Source organism: Delphinapterus leucas, chromosome 1 (assembly GCF_059928025.1).
Source record: "Delphinapterus leucas isolate spDelLeu-1000000601 "Yukka" chromosome 1, BTC_Dleu_Yukka2, whole genome shotgun sequence".
In the NCBI taxonomy this organism is placed as follows: Eukaryota; Metazoa; Chordata; class Mammalia; order Artiodactyla; family Monodontidae; genus Delphinapterus; species Delphinapterus leucas.
This window is the reverse complement of record NC_143129.1, coordinates 134416907-134430066: the sequence shown is the minus strand read 5'-3', so window position 1 is coordinate 134430066 and position 13160 is coordinate 134416907. Positions and strand designations below refer to the sequence as shown.

Genomic DNA, 13160 nt, shown 5'->3' with positions numbered 1-13160 from the left:
TTCCCACTTATATTTTGACTAGTTATTATCTAGTTACTAGAAAAGCATGAACCAAACAGATTATTCCTGCCTCTCTCTCCCCACTCTTAAATGTAAAGAATTTGGGACGTTTGGGTTTTCTTAGACCAGTGGTGTTAGTGTTGCAGACACTTTCTGGTGACACCATCTGTATAAAACCTGTTGTTTTCTCCAGAATTCCCTGTATCAGCCAGTGGCACCTGCCATCCTTTTATCCTTTTATCCAGCCATTCAGGCTGGAAACCTAGCAGTCATCCTCGATTCCTCCCCCTCCACATACCCCTCCACACTCATGCACTGCCACCCTGTGATCAGTCCCTGAGTCTTGTACAGGCATTCCACTTCCTCTCTATTTTTTGAATCCCTCAAGTCTTTGTGTGTCCCACTGCCACTCATCCAGCCTAAGCCACCATCATTTCTTACTTAGATTCCTAATATAGCCACCTGACTGTACTCTCTGACTTTTGTCTTGTGTCATCTATATCTGTTCTCCATACTGGGCCTTGAGAGGTCTTTGGAAAATGCGAGTCACTCTCCTTCTTAAATACTTCTCTCAGTTCTTAACAAGGCCTGGTATGATCTGACCCTTCAGTCTATGATTTTGCCATATAGGGTTTCATTCATTTTTTCCAAACATAGCTAGCTCTATCTGACCTTAGGGCTTTGCACTGACAGTTACCTGATAAAATAATAATAATGATAGCCGGTATTAATTGATCACTTTGTGTATGTCAGATACTGAGCTAAGCCCTTGAAATACATTCTCATGTAGTAGCCACAACCCTATGAGGCAGGTAGGTAGGTATCATTCATGACATTTTATGGAGAAAGGCTTAGAGAGGTCATGAAGTTTGCCTGAGTTTTTCCTTGCTGTTAAATTAATAAGTACCTAATCGATTGAGGCTCATGCCTAGAATTTTGAGGCAAATGATAATCTCAACCAGTATACTGTTGTAGCAAAGTGACTTATACTCAGAAGACCTGGGTTGCAATGCTGGTACTGACCAGCAGTGTGACGTTAGACAAGACAACCTCTGAGAGTCAGTTTTCTTATCTGAAAAATAGAGATCATATTAGTACCTGTCTTATATGACTGTTGTACAGATCAGAGCCAAGCGGAATTCTAGGAACATAGCTGATATCCTATAATGTGTTAAAATGAACATGTGTGTTAGATGAATGAAAATGCTAGAGGTTGCCCCCATGGAGTTGTAGGTTCCCTCATTAAAAGAGGAAGAAATAAGACCCTTGAAAAAGCCTATCTTTAGCTTATTCAGCAGCACTTTTTCATGTTTTCACTTTTATCATCTTGGATAAAATTAGGGATAGTGCAGGATTTATAATGTAATCCTATAATTAAGCATCTAGTAGGCAGGTCAAAACATTTTATACTAAATAGAAATTAAATGCAGTGGAACATTGAACCTTTGAAATCCAAATATTGAAACCTTTAAAAATCCAAATATGTATGTTAAATCATCTAGTTTAATTTAAAATGTTTTGGATTGGCCAAAAAGTTCGTTCGGGTTTTTCTGTAAGCGCTTACAAAAACTCGAAGGAACTTTTTGGCCAACCCAATATTTCAAAATATGTTTACCGAAACAGAATTTTTATATTAAAAAAATTGCAGGATTAAACTCTTCTTTCTGTGTTTGGACCCTGTTCCCAACTCTTTCTGCTGTATTAAAAGAGAATGTAGTGTCACTTCCAGAAGTTGTTTGGTGTGCTACCTGCCCATGGAGAGGAAGTCGCTTGGCGAACTCATTTCCTTCCGCTGTGTTCCTTTAGGTCTCAGAATGCAGTTGGCCCATCAGGCAGGCCCCCAGTCTGCACAACCTCTTTGCTGTGTGTCGGAATATGTATAACTGGCTACTTCAGAATCCCAAAAACGTCTGTGTTGTCCATTGCTTGGTGAGTAACCTTTTCTTGTTGCTGTTCTGGCTATCATTCGTGCTGGTTTGGTTTGGTCAAATACAAATGGCCTTACACAGACTGGTGAACCAGGTAATGCTTAAGTTGAATAAGCATTTCTTAGGAACCCACTTAGGAATTAGGTGATGTAAGGGATATAAAATGAGGGGAAAACTTATTATTCTTGCCCTAAAGCTCGAATACCAGTGGGAGAGGCAGATATGTATACAACCCACATAATACAGGGCCTCTGGAATGTGCTAACTATTATAAAAGAGATAGAAACAAGAGCTGTGTGTGCATAGGCAAAAATGCCATTGAGTTTTGGGTGAATAGAATTGGCATAAGCACACTGGAATATTCTTTTCTTACCTTTATGTTTGAATAAAAATGAAATAAAAAGACATCTATGCCCTTATAAGTAGTCACATAGATTGACTGTATTTTATAGCAATTCCCAGTGGGACTGATGATTTTTCTGACCACTGACTTCCTAGAGTCCCTTTCCCCAACGCTTCCTCTGGAGGGCTCTTGCCTATTGTTTAAAACTCAACTTTAGGTAAAATCTTTTTTGACAATATGGACATTCGACCTATATATCTAAATGTCTTTGGATTTAAGCATTTAATATACTGCATCATCATAGTCTGGTGGCCTGCCTGTTTCCCCACTAGACTGTTAGCATCCTGTGGGCAAGAACTGTGCCTTTTTTACTTTGGAATCCCAGGTATGAAAGATTTTTTTTTTAACACTGTATTTTATTTTTACAAGAGATAAATAAACTGACACCAAGCATTGTAAATGGATGACCACAATAAAAGCAACAATGATTGCAATTACCAAACACGAAACACACTCACACTATGTCATAATATTGACATTCAATCCAGGAATCCTCCACTCTAACAGCTCCTTTACTTTGCAGTGAAAATTGATTTGTATATTTTTTGCCTCTGAGTCCTTGTGGGATTTTTGTTTTTTCTATTCAAACAGAAAGTCACAAGGTATGAAAGATTTGAATAAGCGATTGGATATATAAAGAAATGAACACACAAATGAAATCTGAACATAAATACTAGAACTATTCATTGCTTCTATAAACTTCAAGGTGTATTTTTTGCTATAATCTTAGTTGATGATTTTCTCCCTCTTTCTTGAGAGCTAGTTGGCTAAAAGAGAGATGAAAGCTGAGATTTTTTTCTGCTTTCCATCTCACATCCCCAAATTCTTGGTAATAAAAGAAGAACACTTGGTGTTTCATAGGAGTTTAATGTGAAAGGCCAAAGGGTTTTCCTTTCAGAGACAGAACAGATTGTATAAAGGACAGATTATTTTTAGAGACTAAGCAGCCTTTAGGTACTTTGGTGATTTTTTTCTTCACTCGAGAACTTTCTAAAAGTTCAGCGAGCCTAGGTCTGGCAGCTTTGTAAGAGAAGATGGCTCGAGAGAGACCAGAGGCTCCCAGTTCTAATGATACAATCATAACAAATAATAACCCAATGAAGAAGAAAAAAGAAGAGACATACAAAGCGTGAAGACCCTATAGCCTGCTCTCTAGGCTTACTGAAAAAGGACATGCATGAGTTGGAAGTCTGCACCAAGTCTTTGGAAGTGGAATTGCAGCTGGAGGTGGGAGCATTTATGTTTATCCTATATATACTGCTGTTTTATTAAAAATAAGCATATATTCATCTTTTAATTAAAAAAACTAAGAAAACTTTTTAAAAGACCTGCATGGCTGATAAAAGTAGAGAACACATATCTAAGAGCCATGAACCTGTTAAAAGAGTGTCAGGAAGACTAAATTCTAAAAAGAATTAAGATTGAGAAAAATGTCTTTTTAAAAAAAACTCCTTGGAATAAGGACAGCAACAAATGCTGGAGGCACACGGTATAACCTTAAATCCTTTATTCCGTTCCTTCATCGGGGGAACAGATGTCAAGCTAGAAAGGGAGTAACACTGATAATTAAGACAAAGCTGAGAGGTAGGGAGATAGTAAAAGAGCGTCACAGTACTTAAAAATAATCCACTCTCTAGACTTAAATTATGCGACAGAATGCTAAAAGCACTTGGAAAAGCAATTATGGGTTCCTTATGCAGTATGAGGAAACAGGAAGAAGAGTGCCAGTGAAGAAAGGAGAGGAGATTTTTTTTCCAAAAGTTGGAGGAGGTTGATCCTGGAAAGTTACAGGCTGGTGAGCCTGATGGCAATTCAAGGAGAAATTCGAACACAATTTGTGCGCAGATGATTTGAAACTCTTAGAAAAAAGGAGTCCACATCGATTCATTATGAACACACATATCAAACCAAGTGGACTTTCGGAACAAGATGAATAGGTTAGTAGGGATAGTTTATTGGAGTCCTGCGAGATATTTCCCCATTTCTTATATTCAAGATGGAGAAATTGGGGCTGAATTTTTAGACATTTAGACAACTATTGGCTGAATATTGCTTCCAAAGATAGGTGACTAATGGATCAGCATCCTCCCAGGAAAAGGTTGCATTTGGTTGCCCTTTTATTACAGCTTTGAAAATGTGGAGGCAACCTTCTCAGTTTTCTCAGATGGGTCATTTCCTAGAAACTACCAGTGTGAAATTAAACACAGGGTAAACGTAAAGTCCTGAATTCTGGTTCTAAAAGATTAAGTATGTTTGTCCGTTAACACATCATTTGAAAAAGAACTAACAGTTTTAGTGAATAGAAAGATCAATAAGAGCTCATGGTGTGATTTAGCATTTAAACTAGTTTAGCCTGGGGTTATGTTAATAAAAGCAGAGGGTTCTTACCACACTAAGGAAGATGATATTTCCTCTCTAGTTTGGTCAGAGCACATCTTATATCTTGCATTTCACATCTGGGCAGCACATTTAAGGCTGTTGTTTTAAAACTGGAGTCTGTTAAGAGGAAGTCCACTGAATGATGATGTCTCTTAAAATGGAACATCAAATGAGGAAGAATTGAAGGGATTGTGTAGTAGTCAGGGTTCTCCAGAGAAACAGAACTGGCAGGATATGTGTAGAGATACATATGTAAGAGGAGATTTATTATAGGAATTGGCTCAAGTGATTCTGGAGGCCTAGAAGTCCCACAATCTGCCTCCTGCAAGATGGAGAACCAGGAAAGCCAGCGGTAACATTTAGTCCATGTTTGAAGCCCTGAGAGCCAAGTGGGCCGCTGGTGTAGGTCTGAAAGCCAAGAGCTCCGATGTCCAAGAACAGGGAGAAGATGGGGGTCCCAGCTCAAGAAGACAAAGAGAATTCTCCCTTCCTTTGCCTTTTTGTTCTATTTGGACCCTCAACAGGTTGGATGATGCCAGCCCACTTTGGTGAGGGTGAATCTCCACTCAGTCTACTGATTCAAATGCTGATCTCTTCCAGAAACGCCCTCACAGACACACCCAGAAATAATGTTTTACCAGCTCTTTGGGCATCTCTTAGTCCAATCAAGTTGTGACATAAAATTATCACAGATTGGGTATGTTTTCAACCTGGAAAATAGAAAAGTTGATGGAGAGGGAGAGTATTTCAGGTATGTGAAGGGTTGTCCCAGGGAGAAAGGAGTAGGTTTACACTTTGTCCAGAGAGAAGGAAGAATGAGGATCGTTGAGTGGAATAGACTGCAACTCAGCATGTTCAAGTATAAGGAAGAACTTTGTGAAGTCCGTCCAGAAGCAGGATGCTCCTTGTCATTTAAAGTATTCTAGAAGAAGCTGCTCACCATCTGTCAGGAATGTCATCGCTTGCATTCCTTTACTGAGTGCGGTTGAATCAGGTGAAGCTTCTTTATTTTATATCCATCTAGGAACATAACTTTGGGTAAAATACACACATCACATATTCCAAAAAGCAGTATTTGCCTAACCTGAGAACTCTTTACCTTCACCCTAAACTGAGAGACCTCAACTATTCTGATCCTACAAGTCCAAAGTTACTTTGAAAACTAGATTATTTTTCAGTAAATATGTACAAATCTAATTTATATTGCTGGGTTTCTTAGGTTAGCAGAGAGTCAGTTGTATCCTAAGAATCCGTCTTCCCTTGATGCTTTGTGATTTAAATAGCTGGGATAGATTTGGGTTTTCAGGGGAACAGTTTTGAACTGACAGGCACCTGTAGTTAAGATTTCTGTCCTCCACACCCCACGCCCAGACTCCCCACCCTTCACCTCTTTCTTTTAATTGCAAGTACAGCCACTCTCAGTGTTGAGTGCCTGACCGCTCCATGTTTATGACAAGTTTATACGTTTTCTTTGATAGGATGGACGGGCAGCATCATCAATTCTGGTTGGTGCTATGTTCATTTTCTGTAATCTCTACTCTACTCCTGGCCCAGCTGTTCGATTACTCTACGCAAAGCGACCAGGAATCGGACTTTCGCCATCCCACAGGAGGTAAAGTCAGCTAGATGCAGGGTTGGCGCAGACATGGTCTAATTTGTATCATGTCCCCAAAAAAGGGGAAGAACCTTTTTAGATAATCGATGTATTGTCTTCTCTCTTTGGGCACAGTTTCTTCCTTCTCTTATTTAAACTGCATCTCCTTACTTCCTCTTGGTTTAAAACGCGTCTGATGATAAATTCTGATATTTTTTCTAAAGCTAGCCCTTAACTGATAAATTTAATCTGCTAGATCAAATATTGAGCTAGTGTAAAATGCCCGTAAGCTTTTTCATTTAATAAACACCCCTTTGTCAGCTCTTCGGGGGGAAGTACAGCAGTGTCACTAGATAAAAGCTTTCCTAAATTATGGCAGCATTCTCTTTTGCCACTTAATGTTTAAAGAATTAACACAGTAAATTTTTATTGTAGGTTAATAATTTATGAGAACAAACTTTCTAGCAAACTGACTGCTTATTGCTTCTGCTGTGGTCGCACCAACAGAATGTCTGTCTTGTGTTTTAGGTACCTGGGCTACATGTGTGACCTCCTAGCAGACAAACCCTACCGCCCTCACTTCAAGCCTCTCACTATTAAGTCGATCACTGTCAGTCCAGTTCCTTTTTTCAACAAACAGAGAAATGGATGTCGCCCTTACTGTGATGTACTGATTGGAGAAACCAAAATATATACAACTTGTGCAGATTTTGAACGAATGAAGTAAGTCATGATACTTTTCTTCATTTCTTCTTGTGAACTGTTCCATTCCTGTGTAAGTTGGATCCTATTCTTCCTTTGAGACTACATTATGAAATGCCTGATATTTTAAAAAATGTTCAATATATAGAAAAGCACAATTAAATCAAGGGATGCCATACCCCCCTTCAAATGGTGATACAAACTAAGGGACTAACATGAGCTATAATGAGGGTTCAGACAGTGGTGTAGGGCAGAAGACCTGGACGTTTAAGAAGGAGATGACCTTGATAAGAATTGGTGACGATAATGGAAGAATCAGGAATGAATGAGGTTTCTAGGTGAGCAACTAGGTAGATGGTCATATAATTAAAAAATTATAGAATCTGTAATAAAGAGCAAGTGCCAGTGGGGGGTGGTGGGAGATATGGAAGAAGGGACTAGATGATAACAGAAAATGAAATTAATTTGAAACAGATTGAATTTCAAAATTGGTATAGGAGATACTCACAGAGCATCTCACTGCTGTTTCTATATTGATCTCAGTTAGACTTCTTTGTTCTCTCTCTGTTTTTATCATAAATTTACAGTTAGGGCAAGGTAAATACATCAGGGCTACATGTATTTGGAGAAAACGTTTTCTGCTAATGGGCAATTGATTTATCTAGAAATCAGGATGGGTTGGAGAGAGAGGACCTGGCATAAGACCAGTGGCAGAACCAGTTTGCAGAACCAGTTTGCATCCAGTTGGCACTGGCTGTGCTCCTGACTTTGCTTAAGATAAGAAATGGTTCCTGGGTTCAGGCCTGGGCCAGCAGGTGCCTTGGCCAGAGCCACAGAAGACTGTGCCTGTATACCTGTGTTATTGTGCCAGATTAGACTCTCTTTCAGTGTATGCTTTTGTCTCTGTTTAAAGAGAGTACCGTGTCCAAGATGGAAAAATCTTCATTCCCTTGAGCATCACTGTGCAAGGAGATGTGGTTGTTTCCATGTATCACTTGAGGTCAACCATTGGAAGCCGGCTACAGGCTAAGGTATGGTTTCAGAAAGAATTATGATATAAGCTCAGCTGATCCTTTAATAGGAGTGTACATCACTTTGGGCTTGAGTGACTTCTGGTTTTAGAATCAGAAAAAAACATTTAAAGATTACCTTTGGAAACAACCTAAATGTCCATCGACAGATGAATGGATAAAGAAAATGTGGTAGAGGGACTTCCCTGGTGGCACAGTGGTTAAGACTCCCCCTGTCAATGCAGGGGACACGGGCTCGATCCCTGGTGTGGGAAGATCCCACATGCTGCGGAGCAACTAAGCCTGTGCACCACAACTACTGAGCCTGCACTTTAGGGCCCACGTGCCGCAACTACTGAGCCCGCGTGCCATAGCTACTGAAGCCTGCGCACCTAGAGCCCGTGCTCCGCAACAAGAGAAGCCACCGCAAATGAGAAGCCCACGCACCACAACAAAGAGTAGCCCCCACTCTTGCCACAACTAGAGAAAGCCCATGCACAGCAACGAAGACCCAATTCAGAGAGAAAAAAGAAAAAAATAAAATGTGGTGTATATATGTATATATAAATATATATATAAAAATTCGATTTTATATATATATATATATATATATATATATATAATGGAATACTACTCAGCCATAAAAAAGAATGAAATAATGCCATTTGCAGCAACATGGATGAACTTAGAGATGATCATACTAAATGAAGTAAGCCAGGAAGAGAAAGACAAATACCATATGATATTACTTATATATGGAATCTAAAGTATGACACAAATGAACTTATCTAAGAGACAGAAATAGACTCACAGACATAGCAAACAGACTTGTGGTTGCCAAGGGGGAGGGAGGTGGGGGAGGGATGGATTGGGAGTTTGGGATTAGCAGAAGCAAACTATTCTATATAGAATGGATAAACAACAAAGTCCTACTGTATAGCATAGGGAACTATGTTCAGTATCCTGTGATAAACCATAATGGAAAAGAATATAAAAAAGAATGTATAAATATGTATAACTGAATCACTTTGCTGTGCAGCAGAAACTGACACAACATTGTAAAGCAACTAGACTTGAATAAAAAAAAGAAAACTGCAGGGCTTCCCTGGTGGCGCAGTGGTTGAGAGTCCGCCTGCTGATGCAGGGGACACGGGTTCGTGCCCCGGTCTGGGAAGATCCCACATGCCGCGGAGCGGCTGCGCCTGTGAACCATGGCCGCTGAGCCTACGCGTCCGGAGCCTGTGCTCTGCAGCGGGAGAGGCCACAGCAGTGAGAGGCCCGCGTACCGCAAAAAAAAAAAAAAAAAAAAAAAAAGAAAACTGCAAAAAAAAGGAAAAGATTACTTACGCCCGTTGCCTTCATTTTACAGGGGAAGAAACTAAGCCTCAGAGGTTTTGACTTGCCCAGATGGTTTTGCCAGAAGATGGAAGCCCAAGAACTAAAGAGCAAACCTTGCTCTTTAGAAACTTGTGCCTTTTCTATAGTGCCCTATTTGGATCAGGGTGAGAGGAGATATTTCTATTGAGGATGAGGGATTAAGTAATCATACTTTTTCAATTTTTAAATTGAGATAGAATTTCCATGACATAAAATTCACCCTGTTGAAGTGTGCAGTACAGTTATTTTTAGTATTTTCAAAGGGTTGTGCAGCACCGCTAATTCCCAAACATTTTCAACACCCGCAAAAGAAACTCTACACCTCTTAGCAGCCACTGTCCATTCCTTTCCTCTTCCTCCATTCCCTAGGCAACCAGGAATCTACTTTCTGTTTCTATGGATTTGCCTATTTTGGACATTTCATATAAATGGAATCATACAATGTACGGTCTTTTGTGACTGGCTTCTTTCACTTAGCCTAATGTTTTCAAGGTTCATCCATGTTGTAGCATATATCAGTACTTCTTTATATACCCAGATAATATTCCATTGTACGGTTATATAGCTTTTATTAATCTCTTCATCATTTGATGAACATTTACATTATTGCCACTGTTTGGATATCACAAATAACGCTACAGGTAATTGTATTTAAAAAAAATTTTATTGAAGTACAGTTGACTTAAAATGTTACATTAGTTTCAGGTGTACAACATAGTGATTCATTATTTTTATAGATTACACACCATACAGAGTTATTATAAAATATTGACTATATTCCCTGTACTATACATTACATCCTTGTGACTTATTTATTTATTTATTTTTTATTGGAGTATAATTGCTTTACAGTGTTGTGTTAGTTTCTGCTGTACAATGAAGTGAATCAGCTATATGTATACATATATCCCCTCCCTCTTGGACCTCCCACCCCCCACCATCCCACCCATCTAGGTCGTCACAGAGCACCGAGCTGATCTCCCTGTGGTATACAGCAGGTTCCCACTAGCTGTCTATTTTACACATGTAGTGTATTTGTTAAACCCAGTCTTCCAATTCATCTCACCCTCCTCTTCCCTCCCCCATGTCAACATGTCCGTTCTCTACATCTACGTCTCTATTCCTGCCCTATAAATAGGTTCAAAAACAGAAATATAGATCAGTGGTACAGGATAGAAAGCCCAGGGATAAACCCACGGACATATAGTCACCCAATTTATGACAAAGGAGGCCAGAATAGACAATGGAGAAAAGACAGCCTCTTCAATAAGTGGTGCTGGGAAAACTGGACAGCTACATGTAAAAGAATGAAATTAGAACACTCCCTAGCACCATACACAAAAATAAACTCAAAATGGAGTAAAGACCTAAATGTAAGACTGGACACTATAAAACTCTTAGAGGAAAATGTAGGAAAAACGCTCTTTGTCGTAAACCACAGCAAGATCTTTTTTGACCCACATCCTAGGGTAATGAAAATAAAACCAAAAATAAACAAATGGGACCTAATGAAATTTAAAAGCTTTTGCACAGCAAAGGAAACCATAAACAAGATGAGAAGACAACCCTCAGAGTGGGAGAAAATATTTGCAAATGAAGCAGTGGACAAAGGATAAATCTCCAAAATATACAAACAGCACATGGAGCTTAATATAAAAAACACAGACAACCCAATTAAAAATTGGGCGGATGACTTATTTTATAGCTGGCAATTTGTGCCTCTTAATCCCCTTCACCTGTTTCACCCTTCTCCCCGTGACAACCACTAGTTCGTTCCATGTGTCTGTGAGTCTGTTTCTGTTTTGTTATGTTCATTTGTTTTCAGAGTCCACATATAAGTAAAGCATACAGTATTTACCTCTGTCTGACTTAACTTCACTAGGTATAACACCCTCCAGGTCTATGCATTGTGTTGCAAGTAGCAAGATTTCGTTCTTTTTTATGGCTGGGTAATAACCATATATTACATCTTCTTTATCCATTCATCTGTCAGTGGGCCCTTAGGTTGCTTCCATATCTTGGCTGTTGTGAATAATGCTGCTATGAACTCAATGTTTAAAAAAAAAAACACACACAATTTAAAAATGGGCAGAAGACCTAAATAGGCCTTTTTTCCCAAAGAAGACATACAGATGGCCAACAGACACATGCAAAGATGCTCAACATCACTAATCATCAGGGAAATGCAAATCAAAACCACAGTGAGTTATCACCTCACACCCATCAGAATGGCTATTGTCAAAAAGACAAGAAATAACAAGTGTTATTATGGCAAAGGTGTGGAGAAAAGGGCACCCTAGTACACTGTTGGGGGGGGATGTAAATTGCTAAACCAATATGGAAAACAGTATGGAGTCCCCCCGCCCCCTCGCCCAAATTAAAAGTAGAACTACCACATGATCCTGCAATTTCACTCCTGGTTATCTATCTGAAGAAAATGAAAACACTAATTCGAAAAGGTATATGCACCCTAATGTTCATAGCAAGTAATTGTATTTTAATTCATTAAATATTTGCTAAGTACATACTCTGTGCCAGTCATTGCCTAGGGGTTTAGGATTGACAAGAGTAAAACTGTATCTCTGCCTTTAAGGAGCTCAGGGGAAACTCACACATGTACAAATATCCACTACCATTGTAGAGGTAGGATGAGATGTCATAATGGGAGCAGTTTGTTTTATCCAGTGGTGGTTCAGAAAGGCTACAGAGGATGTGACCTTTCAAGGTGGTCCTTGAAGGATGAGTTCATCAGGTTGGAGCAGGGGCATCCTGGACAGAAGGAATGGGATGAGTCAAAGTATTGCAAGGTGTAAGAACATAGGGCATTAGCAGATAAAGGAATGGCTTGCCAAGGCAGAGTTCGTGGAGAGGAGAGGCTAGAAATGAACCTGGGTCAGCTCCAAATGAGGAGGTTATTTAATATTCATAGAAAACAAAGACGCAGATATAGAAACAGTTGATGGTTTATGACTCCCCCAGACATAATCTTTTGATCTGATTCCCTTTTCAGTGGTTGATTGTAATGTGCTTCTCTTGTACTTTTAGGTGACCAACACTCAGATATTCCAGCTTCAGTTTCATACTGGATTCATTCCACTGGACACAACAGTTTTAAAGTTCACCAAGTGAGTGCTACTTGGGCCAAAATCCCTTATCAATCCAAGCAGCTGTGAAATGCTAGGAGTCAAGTGCTAAAGGCTCATTAGTGCCATGCTGCAGCTTCCCCCCAAATCCTGTGCTTCAGAGCTGTAGCGTGTGGCTTAGCAACATACAGAGGCTGGTTGCATTTTATAACTTTCAGTTGGGTGTGACTTGTCCTAAACACAAGTGGATCTGACTTCAAATTGAAAGGTCTGAAATACCATCTGAGGGAACGAGAGGGAACAAAGAGGGAACAAAGTTTCAATACTGTGATCCTTTGCATCTGTGTATCCCTTTGTGTTTTGCAACATGGAAGGCAGTGGAATCAGCAGCATGATATGAGCAATGACCAGTCAGAATGGATGCCAGGCCACAGCGCTGAAGCAGGGTCCTGGGGGACCCCCTGCACCAAAGATTATAGCACCCTTAGTTGCTATTATTAAAGTGTGGCCTAGAGAACTCAAGGGAGTGGCTGAAGGTGGGGTGATAGGTGGGAGTTGCTGGGGTCAGCTTAGGAGTAGACATTCAAGAGCTCAAGGTGGTAGCTCTGGGCTTATTTCACTATTTTAACAACTGATTTGGTCCTGCCAGTGCTTACTGTCTGGATATATCCGCCCTGCTATCTA

General features: G+C 39.8%; 1 protein-coding gene across 8 annotated transcripts in view; it reads left to right on the top strand.

The window, feature by feature from the left end:
* DNAJC6 (DnaJ heat shock protein family (Hsp40) member C6) overlaps positions 1-13160 on the top strand; it is a 159384-nt gene that overhangs the window by 121094 nt on the left and 25130 nt on the right. For all 8 annotated transcript variants that reach the window (XM_089921397.1, XM_022581211.3, XM_089921374.1 and 5 more), the window contains 5 exons: positions 1807-1929; positions 6189-6322; positions 6833-7027; positions 7920-8037; positions 12439-12518. In XM_089921397.1, coding sequence (XP_089777523.1) covers positions 1807-1929; positions 6189-6322; positions 6833-7027; positions 7920-8037; positions 12439-12518 — 650 coding nt within the window. The remainder of the gene's footprint in view (positions 1-1806; positions 1930-6188; positions 6323-6832; positions 7028-7919; positions 8038-12438; positions 12519-13160) is intronic.